Source organism: Typopeltis vanoorti, chromosome 1, assembly GCF_054136105.1.
Source record: "Typopeltis vanoorti isolate ZY-2024b chromosome 1, IOZ_Tvanoo_1.0, whole genome shotgun sequence".
NCBI lineage: Eukaryota > Metazoa > Arthropoda > Arachnida > Uropygi > Thelyphonidae > Typopeltis > Typopeltis vanoorti.
In genome coordinates, this window is record NC_143549.1 from 108763819 (window position 1) to 108777433 (window position 13615).

The 13615-nt window shown below is 36.6% G+C and overlaps 1 protein-coding gene across 10 annotated transcripts in view; it reads right to left on the reverse strand.

Moving 5' to 3' along the window:
- Positions 1-13615, reverse strand: part of LOC150110302 (F-box/LRR-repeat protein 20) — a 325839-nt gene that overhangs the window by 297036 nt on the left and 15188 nt on the right. For 8 of the 10 annotated variants that reach the window (XM_090392650.1, XM_090392658.1, XM_090392667.1 and 5 more), the window contains exon 2: positions 8843-8963. The exons of the other annotated variants lie outside the window; for them this stretch is intronic. In XM_090392650.1, coding sequence (XP_090248776.1) covers positions 8843-8851 — 9 coding nt within the window. In that variant the 5' untranslated portion in view covers positions 8852-8963. The remainder of the gene's footprint in view (positions 1-8842; positions 8964-13615) is intronic. 10 annotated transcript variants of the gene reach the window in all.

The window sequence follows — 13615 nt, forward strand, 5'->3', positions numbered from 1 at the left end:
TTTTTTTTTTTAAAACCCAAATTACCAGCTTATTTTCATTTGTTCAAGCAGATGCAGGTATGCACAAGGCAAGGATTGGACATTGTCTGAATCCCCCAGTCGGTTCTCCACATTCTTTAAGTGATGTGGAAGTCTTCTTCCAGTTATCTATTTTTGACCCTTAAGTGACCTCATGAAACATTCTCTCTCAATTTATATGAAAGAATTTTCCAGGACTATTTTAAATTCTAATAAGCAGTCAAGAAATCACAAATATTAAAGATATCTAAGCTTTGTTGATCTTCAAAAAGTATATAAAGGTACCATATAAAAAACTACAAGTATAGATGGAACCTTTATACAAAATGACAGAGCTTATTTAAACCAGTTGATCAAGAAACCAACATACCTGCTCCCCAACCAACAAGCTGAAGGTTCAAATCCTGCTATAGTTATGGAAGTTTATAATTGTCTTTACATAGATAGGAAGGAATGAATTTCATCACCAGGTGTGAGACAATTATCCTACTTATTAGAGGTAGTGGCTTGAAAAAAGTTCCATGTTTGGTCACTAGAGCAGGGTTGCCAGACTATGTAAAAAATAAATAAATTTGCAGCATCTTTAATTAAAATAAATAAAAACAAAAAATGATTTAAAAAATCATTAGCCTACTGATGATACTAATGTATTATACGTTTGCAACTTTTGTGGGTGGGAGGGGGAAAAAAGTGAATAGCAGTTAGAATCAAAGGATATGCAAAGCGGTTAGGTGCAAAATCAGGTGTAAGGCAGGATTGCAGATTATCAATATTGTTATTTATAATCTGCATCTACCACCTTATCAAGGAAAGTAGCAATAAACCTGCTATTCAAGTAAGAGACATCGAGCTTAATTTTTTTTTGTTTGTTTGTTTGTTTTAATTCTATGCAGATGACAATATCCTTAAATTATCTATAAGTCTTCAAAGAATATATCAAAATTAAACAGCTGCTATGACAAATATGGTATAAGCAATGAAAAGATAAAAGTATGAAATTAGATAAGAAAAAAGAAAATCATTAACTGAATTTCCAGTAATGAAGTTAAATTAAATTACTGAGAAGCAGAAAATGACTATGATTTTAGTACAGTTTTTAATGAAGATGACCAACTAAATATGGAAAGAGAAAACAGATTAAGTAGGAATGATATGGTGGAAAGCCAGCTGAATAACTTTATATAGAAAATGAGAGAAATCAACTAAAAGAGACCAGATTAGTGGTCTGAACTGGCTTCAACAATGAATTAAGAAATAAAAGTTTCAAGACCATGGACATGCAAGTTTTGAGGAAAATTAAGAGTGGACAGATTGAACATTAAAAATGGAGATACAGAAAACCTAACATTATCAATAATATTATTATTATTCAGGCCTCCATGGAGTCAAAAGACTTGTTGTGGGAGGTCCTTTGTGAGAAACACGTCTATCAAGACTCATCGAGGGAGGTCCCTCCTAGGAAACACAAAGTCTATCATACCACTCCTTAAATGCATTGACCGTTCTCGGTTTCACCACTCCATCAGGCAATGCATTCCATGGTTCAACGACCTTCCATGCAAAGAAACCACTCCTCACTCTCTTTCTCACAGTTTCCTTTCATAACTTCCAGGGATGGCGCCTTGTCATGACTCCTTCCTACTGTTCAACCAAGCGAAAGAACTCCCCAGTGTCAACCCTGTAACCACCTCTCAACAGTTTAAAAGTCCCAATCATATCACCCTCCTTCTATCCACCAAACTTTGCAGTCCACACTCCCTCAGCCAATCCTCATAACTAACATTGTACAGTTCCGACACCATCTTTGTTATCCACCTTTGTACCCATTCCAGTAAATTTATCCCCTTCAAATCCTGGGGACCAGATCTGAGAACAATAGTCTAAGTGTGGTCTGATCAGAGTCTTATACAACAGAATGATAACCCCTTTATCTCTGCAGGTCAGTGTCCTCATTATTGCAGCAATCCTCTGTGTTACCTTCACTACCTTTGCAATGGTAGTGAAGGTAACACAGAGGATTCCCCTAAATTTCAGGTTTCTATCAATCATCACGCCAGATCTCGTCTCCCCTACTTCCTCCAGTTTAACTCCTCCCATAAAGTATTCAGCGTCCCATCGATGTGTCCCAAACCTCAAGACCTTCTTGCATTTTGCTGCATTAAACTGATACCCCCCCATTAATTTGCCCATCTATCTAGCTTATTCAAATCCTCTTGCAGGGCTACCACATCTGCACTATTACTAATAACCCTTCCCAGATTCGCATCATCTGCAAACAACTGAATATCCCCTTGCAATCCACAGACAATGTCATTGATATAAAGGTTAAACAATATAGGTCACAGTACTGAGCCCTGTGGAACCCCACTTGTAACCTTCTGCCTGTTTGATTATTGCTCCCCCCCATACACAACTCTCTGATATCTATCGGACAGCCAATCCTGAATCCAGTTGACCAATGTGACATCCAGACCCATGTGCTGCAACTTGAATATCAGCTTATCATGTGGCACCCTATCAAATGCCTTTGATAAGTCTAGGAAAATGGCAGTATATGCCTTTCCCTCATCTGATGCTCTTGTAACTTTATCATAAACGGCTAGCATATTGCTAAAAACAAGCGCGCCCCTTCACAAATCCATGTTGACTCTCACTGATAACATTAACCTCATCTGCCTAATGCTGTATATGGTCCCTCACTACTTTCTCCAAGATCTTACTAACTACTGATGACACACAAACTGGACTATAATTAGACACTTCCAGTCTGCTACCGCCCTTATGCAATGGCACTATCTTACCTTCCTTTCATTCCATGGGCACCTTTCCTGCAGCTAGACTTTCATTGAAAAGCCAGGTCAAGGGCACTGTCAGTTCCTCAGCACATTCTCTCAAAACTCATGGTGAAATACCATCCAGTCCCACAGTTTTACTAACATCCAGAGTACTCAGTATGTGGAACAAACTCTCCTCCTGCACCTCTAAACCTCAAACCTGCTCTATCCATCTAGTATTCAAATTGACTCCTCCAGAATGAAATACTCCAATAAAGTGTTCATCGAACAATTCCACTATGTCCTCCCCATCAGCAACTCCATTCCCATTTTTATCCCACAATGTCATTCTTCCACAGTCATTTCTCCTCCTACTGGCCACATAGCTAAAAAATTTCCTAGGATTTTCCTTGGATCTGAGGGCCAATCTTTTCTCATATTTGAGTTTTGCCTTCCTTACCATACTAGTCACTCTTCTGGCCTGTATCTTATATTCTTCTTGCATCTTCTCTTCACCTGTCTTCTTATATCTCTTCCATAGCCTCTTTTTCGCATGTAGCTCCTATTTAATATTGTTTGTCATCCACTTTACTCCAAATTGTGTCCTCTTCTTCACTCGTGGAATACAGCTTACAATTGCTGCTAACAAATATTCCTTCACAATTTCCCAAGCACTAATCCCTGCCTTCCAATTCCTCCCTCCACGAAACTTCCCCAAGTTGACGTCTAAGACTATTATAATCACCTGTGTTATAATTCCGCATACATTCCCGTCTCTTTGATACTCCTGCATGTCTATTCATTTTCCAAGTCAAAACCATATGGTCACTCTCTCCAACTGGAGAGAGTGACCATATGGACTAATGCTATAACCGAATCCAAAACTCTTGAACATCTTGTTCCCTCTGTTACATGTTGCCTAAGACATTTGTCCCTCAAGAATGCTAGAAATTCCATTCCCTTATGCTACATGCATCTTTCTTTCCACAATCTATACTGCTGTAGTTAAAATCTCCCATAACAATCGTTCTTCTTGCACTTGCCATGCTCAACTGTCTCAACATCTCTTGGTCCCCACCCTCTATGCTCCTTGGTCTGTAGCAACACCCCACTAAATATCCTGTCTTGCCCACCTCTACCTCACACCATATGCTTTCAAAATCATTAGTGTCACAGCCTTCCAAAGCCTCCACTCTTAGAAGACATAGGTTATCGCTTATCATAAGCAGTACTCCACCACCACGCTTTCCCTTCCTATCCTGCCGAAAAATGCTGTACCCAGCAACTTCTATTCCTGTTATTATATCCTCTTCTGTCAGCCATGTCTCTGTGATCCCAATAATCTTTGGCCAGGCTGATGCTATCAGTGCCACCAATTCTTCTCCCTTATTCCGAATATTTCTGGGATTGGTATAAAACATAAAAATGCCATTGTTTCTATACCCAGCATTATCCCCTCTAGACTCCACTGGGCTCAGCATTACCAGATGTCGTTTCCCCCCCCCCCCCCCAAGTACCCATTCCCACAAGAGGCCACCCCTGCTACCATCCACACTGGGACACACTGACTCGTTCAGAACAGCAATCTCTCCAGGTGCCTACATTCTTCCTCATTCAAATGCAGGCAGTCTCTCGCATACAATTCCTCTCTGCTCTCAAATGCACTCCAAGCATCCACATAATGCATCAATGTGCAAGCAGAACTAATCCAAAATCGATGGTACATTGCACCCTTCACCTGGCAATGACCAGAGTTCAATTCTTGTCATGATAAGAGGAATCCTTATATGAGTTTTTTTCAACTGAAGGCGAGTCAGCCAATCTCATACAGGGATAGCAGTGTTTCTTCTGCCAGAAACTTTATTCTTTTATCCCACATACAGGCAAGTCAGCCAGGAGGATATATATGCAACTTATAGGCAAAAACACTAATGGTAGTGGTAAGCAGATAGCATTGTGTGTAGATGATAGTGGCCAACATTATGTGCAGCTGGCAGATTAAGTAGTGGAGACAGTGAGCTGTGTGTGTGTTAGAGAAGAATGCCCTGTTGAGTTCTTGGGCTCCTTGGCGATGTCACATAATAGTAAAAGGAGAGTTCATGGAATAAGGAGTCTATAGAAGAGAATAAAATGAAGCTGATCAAATAGACCTGACAAGTAAGACCAATTTGGAAGAAAGCCAACCCAAAACTCGTTGTGAAATCTTAATTGTATAGTATCTGACAAACTGTTTGAGGGGAAGATTCTCTTATGCTAAGTTTGTTTTGGTAATTTGCTAGAAACTTCAAATAGTCATAAACTCTATATAAAGCCAGAAAAAAGCTAAATATTTGTAAGTTAAAATTCTGATTTCCAAGTGAAAGAAAAATTATGTACACTTGCAAATATTAGCTTTTTTGTGAGAGCATATACTCGCACAAAACTCCCAAACAAACTACTGTGGGTTTTATATCTTTTGGTCATTAACTCATTTTGTATAAAGACCTTCCTTTCAAATGTTTTTAATTTTCATCATAGCATTTTTATGTTTTCTTATTAGGAAATTAATGTATTTTGATATTATATATATTGTGCTTATATATTCAACTGGCTTGGCTTCACTGTTGGAAATGATCACATTTGCAATAACAAGATCATACTATTATTAACTGTGATGATATAGCTGTCTGTCAAGAATAAACATTTTAGGATAGTCCTGAATAATGTAAAATGATGACGCTGATGAAGAAAAGCACTGCACCTTATCTACCTCAACAAGAGGGTATATATGAATGTCAAGAGTGAAACACAAATAATTAAATTATCTGTTCATTATGTTTTTTATACATTAAGAATTCATGTGAAAATCACTGCCACAGTCATGTTGCATAAGAGCCTGTGTAGCTCAACAGAAGTGGCATTTGCACCCCATGGTGAGTGGCCACCCAAAGAAACACCTAGGTTCAATTCTAGTCACCAGCTAAAGGAACATTTATGCCTTTCTTAGAGTGGCTTCCAAGTTAGTCGATTTATAGTATGGGTAAGCAGGGTTTTTTTTTTTTTTTTTAAAAACTCAAGAAAATCGACTGTAGAACCCACACTATCTCAGACAAATATATATATGAGGGTGGTCTGAAAAATTTCTCGGCCTAACAATGAAAAAACAAATTTATAATTTCAAAATTATTTTTATTTTTCAACATAATCTCCCTCAAGACTAATACGTTTATTCCAGCGATGCTCCAGCGCCATTATCCTGTCCCTATAGTGGTTCTCAGTAAGATCTGAAAATACCCCTCTACAGGCTGCAATCAGCCTCTTGATTTGAAGAAAAATGCTAACCAGCAAGGAAGAGTTTTAATTTTGGGAAGAGATAGAAGTCAGAGGGAGCCAAATCTGGGGAACAGGATGGATCTTCCAACAATTCATAATGAAAATCCCTTAATTTTCCCATTGCAAAAAAAAAAAAAAAAAAAAAAAAAAAAAAAAATAGGCTGGTGCATTGTCCTGATAAAAGATGATTTTTTTTTCTTCTGCAAATCAGGAAATTTCTCACGAATTTTTTCGTCTAGTCTGGTTAAAAGATTGGAATAATATTCCCCAGTTATTGTTTTATCCTTTTCAAGATAATTAATAAAGAAAATGCCTTTAGCATCCCCAAACACCGATGCCATGACCTTTCCTGCTGATGGAACTGACTGTCCTCTTTGGCATTGAACAACCGGCTTCTGTCAAACTGTTTTGACTGCTGTTTGGATTCTGGTGTGTAACGGTGAATCCAAGTCTCATCCATAGTAATAAATTGACACACAAAATCAGTTTTATTCTTGTTAAAATGCTCCAAGCACTGTTCAGCGATTTTCATGAGAGTGTGTTTTTGATCTGCTGTGAGCAAATGGGGCACCCATCTTGCACAAAACTTTTTCATTTGAATTCTTCATGCAAAATATATCCTACACGTTCTTTTGAAATGCCTATAGTCTCAGCAATTTCACGCACTTTGACTCGCCGGTCATCCAATACCATATCATGCACTTGATCAATGATTTCTGGTGTTATTACACTTTTTGAACGTCCTTCATGTGGATCGTCTTCAAGGGCGGAATGCCCATATTTAAACGTGGCAGTCCATTTCTTAATTGTCGAAAATGAAGAAGAAGAGTGCCCATAAACTTTTATGAACTTAAACCGTCTTTCACAAAGAATTTTATAACTGCACGATACTCAATTTTATCCATTTCAAGGGTTATAGACAACACTTTTGCTTTAGATAGCTGTATAAAACAAACTATTTGATAGAATGACTTGCAATTTCACATGAACGCTTATGACAGATGTACTAACTTAGAAAAAAATCTTACTGATATTGCCATCTATGGTCGAGGCCGAGAACTTTTCAAACCACCCTCATAGTTTTAGAATTATGGACCACAAGATGGTGGCACTTGTCAGCCGTCTCTTCAGTGGAGACCATTTATAATTAGTGATAATCTTGGGAGCTATTTCTGATTGGTTACTGGTGGAGATTATTACTATTATAATACAGTATCTCCATGGAGTTCAGAGACTAATTGTGGGAAAACCAAACTAACTATTATTACACACAAAATCTATCATAACTCTCATTAAACTCATTCCCTGTCAGGGAACTCGCAACTAATTCTGACAATCCATTCCACTCATTCATCACTCTTTGTTCAAAAAATTGTGTCCACACACCTCTAATTAACCACACTCATGCACAAGTTCCACAGATGGCCCCTAGTTCTCTGACTATTTGTCATATATTCGAAAATTTCCTTTGCATCAATTTTATTCTCTCTTCCTCTGCATGTTTATCCCACTTCCAATGCAAGTTCCATGTATTACATTACATACGACTTTGTTAGCACAACCCCCAGCCGGCCTGTGGCAAGCCTGCTGATAAGGGGGGGGATATATTTTTTGACTGTAGCAGCATGTGTTCACGGGGCTGGTTTGTCTGTTCTGAGGGATGAAAAACCAGTGTTTCCAGGAGAAAAAAACCCTCTACTTTCATATAAGGCTGGCTAACTCACCTTTAGTTGAAAGAGACCAGATAAAGGTTCACATCGACAGGAATCGAACACAGGTCTTTCTGATGAAAGGGCTTCGTCTATACCGACCGAGCTACGGAAGCTCTTTGCATCAATTTTATAAATCCCCTTTAATATCTTAAAAGTTTCTATCGAGTCTTCTCTTTTCTGTCTATCAACTAAATTTGTAGAAAGTGGTTTCATTTGTAGTCCACAAATGAAACCACTTTGAAATCGCTTAAACCACTCATGAACTTGAGTACAGGATAAGCATTCATCACCGTATGCTTTATGAAGCATCTGATGCATTTCGCAGCTCTCTGTTTGAAACTCATTTTCCGACCATTCGTCAAAACACACTGTCATTCTTGGCACTATAACTTGGCTTCTAATGAAAGAAATGTCATAAACAGTTGACACAACATTAATGAAGGTTGCGGCTTTCCATAACAAAAAGATACAACAGGTGGTGCCATTAGTTTCTTCTATTTTCGAAAAGTTCGGTTTCTCTTTGGACAGAGGGTGTATCCTCATTCTACAGCATTCCAGACACCTGTCCCCAGCTTGGTCACTCATCTTTGAATCTTCTGCACCACCTGATCCCCAAGAAACCCAGGTGACCAAATCTGCACACAGTAGTCAAAGATGTGTCAGACTGAACTGCTTCCTCAGTCTTCAAAAGTTAGATAGGCTTAAATGGCCCCACCTACTCCCTATAAGGGAAATAAAGCAGTTTTTTTTTAAATATATATATATATATATGGTTGTCACACTCTCCATTAAAATGTCAAAAAATTTTGTAGCAAGTAAGATAAAAGTAGCCTTTGAGATAAAATAAGGATAAAGCATTTTTGAATGTTATATTTTCAATATAGTATTCTTACATAGTGGAAAAAGAAGAGAATATTAAAAAAAAATATAACAGTTACTCTTATAAAGATTTTTTTTCAAAATAAAAAAAAAAAAATATATATATACCCTAAATTTAATTTAGGATAATGGAAATTAACAACATACCTTTGCCATTAGTTTAAGTGCTTAAACAAAATATGTTCAATATCCATATCCATTTTCAGTATAAAAAATAATTCATGTTTAGAATCATCCACAGAGCACTAATTTTTTTTTTTGAGGAATTCTAGAGAAAAATTACACATAAGATACAATTGCACAGCATAGTATAAAACATGTTATTTTATGTTATGTTATTTTTGAAATTATCAGTTCAAGTAGTCTACAATACAGATTTGTTCAACGGATTTGTAAGTAAAGGAAAGGAAGGATAGTGCACAAATGGTAGATACCTGTTAGGTATCTACCAGGATACTGAACAAATGAGGATGGGCTGACAATTTGAGATTTAGCCAACCAAACTGTATTCTTATTGGCTTAAACCACAATGTAAAATGATGGTACAACATGACAGAATTTCATGCCGGCTGGGGCATCACCCAGTTAAACAAGGCTCCTATTGTTTTTGCAGGAAACCAAGGCAAACAGCGAAAAGTCAACTACCGGAACAAATCCTGAAATGCACCCCAACACAACATCAGAGTTCAAAATCACTACTATCAATATAAGAAGCCTCAATGGCAAAGAAATGGATAAGTACCAGATTGACATAATAGGGGTGACTGAAAGAAAGACAAAAATTGGTGAGATCTTTCTAAGCAACAAATACAAAATGTTATATTCTGGCAATAACAATCAGGGAAAAGAAGGCATAGCTATAGTATTTAATACTAAATACAAGAATAATCTTCTTGAATGGCAGCCAATTTCAAGTAGAGTGATGTGGAAAAATATAAGAGTGGGGAACTGGACAATGAAACTTATTTGTACCTATGTTCCCACAGAAGGTTCTACTAAGAAAAAATGTGGATGAAATTTTTGAGGCTTTAGAGAAAGCAACTGACACAATGAAAAACAAAAAGTTGGTCCTTGTTATAGATCTAAATAGCAGAGTAGGGAATGATTACCAGACATACAGAAACATTTTGGAAAAATTTGGAGAAAAGAGCAAAGCTAATAATAATGGCAAGCACCTGTTAGATTTCTGCTCAGGACATGGACTGGTTATTACTAACACAATGTTCCAATATAAAAATGTGCATAAATTCACATCTAGAGAAGAGGCAAGAAAAGTCTCATTGATGGTGATGTTTACTGGTACAGGAGATCAGAGTGTAGAGATGATTTGAAATTGGTAGTAATCACCATTCAGTCTTGAGCAGGATAAAACTGAATTTCATTTTGAAAACAAGAGCATGTAACAAAGTTTTAAAGCGAATAAAGGCTAAGCTCTCAGATGTGAACTGTAGACTAAAACACACAAACATTATTCAAAAAAAGAAATGAAAGACTTTGAGAACAGGAACCAAACCTTGGAGATTCAGTGGCAAGCGCTGAAAAAAAAATTGATTGATTGAGCCAGAGAAGCATGTGGTGAGGTTGTCTGCAAGGATAGAAAAATCAGAACTCCATGGTGGACACAGGAAGTTAAAGAGGCAGTGAATGAATGGAAGAAAGCATATTGAAAGTTCCTGGCAAATAAATCCACTTGTGCTCTTAGAAAATACAGTGACAAATGTAAGAAAGCTAAACAAGTCATGGGAAGAATTTGGTAAGAACATAGAAAATAAATATCAGAAAGGAGGCAAAATATTCCAGAGGTTGTTGAAAAAGCTGAGAAATTGAGGAGCAAGTGCTGTTCAAGGAATTAGAGATGATAAAGGTGACATGAAAACTGGAGATAAAGATATCCTTGATGTATGGGAGTAATTACTTCAAAAAATTGGTAAATGAAACCAGTGACAGCACAGTGGTAAAAAAAAAAAAAATACTCAACAGGCATACAATCGAGAATACACATCCATACTTGAAGTAGAAAAAAGTCTGAATGTGGAAAGGCAGCTGGATAGATGATATTCAAACAGAAATGCTGAAGTATGGAGGTATAAGTCTTACAGTGGCTGCACTGCATAGTTCAGAAGGCCAGAACGAATTCTGGATGATTGGAATAGAGCTCTCGTAGTAACCATATATTAAAAGGGAAATAAAACCAAATTTGAGAATTACAGGGGTATTTTCCTATTGTCCCTGGTAAGATTTATGCAAGTATACTTGAAAAACAGTTGAGAAGGATTGTGGAGGGAAGCTTAGTGAAGAACAAGCTGGATTCAGGCCAAATAGAGGTTGTCAGGTTTTCATTTTACAACAAATAGTTGAGAAATTGTGGGAATATAACAAAGATCTGTATTTATGTTTCATAGATCTGAAAAAGGCATATGACAAGGTGCCAAGAGAAAAGCTGTTTGAAATGCTTTTATGAAATGTCCCATTGGCACCAGTTATATGGTGCCAATGGGACATTATATCAAGCAATACTTAGTCTTTATTTGAGTTGTAAGTCAGCAGTTACTTCAATTGAAGCAAATACAGGAAAATGGTTTGATATTACATCTGGTGTCACACAAGGATGTATATTATCCCCATTGTTATTCATTTTATGAAGGAAAGTGGTATTAAACCTGCCATCAAAATTGGAGATGTTAATCTCAGTTCTTTACTTTATGCAGATGTTATACTTTTAAAGAAATCCAGAGAAAAGGCAGTTTGGTTTTATTTTTGCTGTAAGGAAAATGATAGAAAGAAACTGAGAGATAAGAATATGCCTTTGATTAGATTCAAGTGAAAAAAAAAAGTTTTGAGGAAAGTCTTGCAAAGATAAATACAGGGAAAGCTGAAACAGTTATGATCAAGAACATGCATATTAAATGTGAGGACTAGATCTGATAGTTCTGAGTGAATTACACTTAATGGATGACAACATGAAAGTCTCATCTCTGTCTTTACTCATTACAATAATAAGCTATGTACTGGACTGAAAGGTGATGAAGAAATGTGCAGGAAAAACTATAAATTGAAAAAAAAAGTAATGGCACAATTCAGAACTATTAACAGGGGTTATATGTATATACATGGGTTATATAGGTATTGTAAATAAGAAGAGTAAGTACATATAGAATCTAATGGTGTTAGACTTGGTGGTTAATCCTCCTTGTGATTTGAGAACTGACTTTTTATCCATTCTATCAAATATGATAGACTGGGTAAAAATAAGCAGATATACAGGCAACTGAAAATTTTGAAAACAATGTCAATGTGGGAAAAAGAAGAAACAGAATAAGAAATATGAACAATCAGTGATTATATATTTAAGATTATTGCATGAAGCTAATTTTTGAATGTAATGAAAATAAATTGAAATTAAATAAAATAATATAAATAAAATGAAAAAAAATAAAATGAGAAAAAAAAATGGAAAAAATCACTATTAAGGATGGTTTTCAAGCGGATCTCAGTATAGGATGTGAATGAAGCTGGAGTTTTGTGTCACCATCAGCCATATATGATAAGTTGTTTTCATTTCTTGGACCATATTGTATTCCAAACAATGCAATAAGTGGAAGAGATCATATTGAATGCTCAAAGTCCTGAGAGAGGCTACCCTCTGTGGTCCTTGTCTTCATTGGCCAAAAGTTCTAAGAATTAGTTTCTCATATCTTAAGGAGTTTTATAAAACATTTATTGACACTAGGTCGGTTTTTTTAAGATCAACTACTATTTCAAAAAAAAAAAAAAAATTCATGTCTATACTTAATGCAGTAAATAATAATATTTTCCTATTTGATTCTATGCAGGCTGTTCAAGGAACAGTCTACTAGACATATTGGTCACAAATGTATACAAGGAAAGGAATCTTGTATATACTAGGAAGTGAGAGGAGAGGAAGTTAGTAATTAAGGAAGTAGATAACAGTGGCCAGCTGATAGATTTTACCATTAATGATGGTTTCTCAAGCAGATCTCAGTATAGGATGTGAATAAATGAAGCTGGAATTTTGTCTCACTATCAGCAAACATGGTAAGCTGTTTTCATTTCTTGAACCTCCTCCTGGCACACTTTTGGAAACCCATGGAATGGATATAGAGCAGGAATTTTGAACAGAGTGAGGATTAAAGGCTTTCATTCCAACATGGATAGTTTCTATAACAAGATGACAACAAGCAACTGTATTTGGAGAATGGAAACAGTAGTCTGACCAAAGAGGAAGAGAGGAGAATCTATCCAATCGGTATTGTTGAGCCAAAGTACACGTGGATGTGAGTGGCTGAGCTGAGGAGTGCATTCCACTAGAGATTATGAAACACGGATGAGATTGAGATTTGAATCACCAAGAGAGGACAGTCACCTCAACAGTGTACTTGGAAGAACTAATTAAGAAAACATTCAGTGTTGATTATTGGAGAGGATTATCAGGAGATGAACAATGTTTTAGGCAATTGTTTACAGCATATACCTCTACTTCTTTTTGAGCCCACACCTGTAACTGCTCCCTGGAAAAAAGGGAGCAGTTACAGGTGTGGGCATTAAATATGTGCCAAGGAGGATGACTTCACTTTTAGGGAGTTTGGAATGCAGGAAATCAGGCTTCCAGGATAAGAAGTTGGAATGATTTTCAGAACTGGGGGAAAATGGTAGAGACAGCAGATGAATGATGCATAATTAGGCAAGAAAATCTTAAGCCACAGAAGATATATCTTCTGTGGATATATCTTATAACATCCAAAAAGTGTAACAACACCAAGAAATCATTGATCAAGTGTACGATATGGTAATGGATGACCAGTGAGACAAAGTGCGTGAAATTGCTGAGACTATAGGCATTTTAAAATAACATGTAGGATATATTTTGCATGAAGAATTGCAAATGAAAAAGTGTTGCAC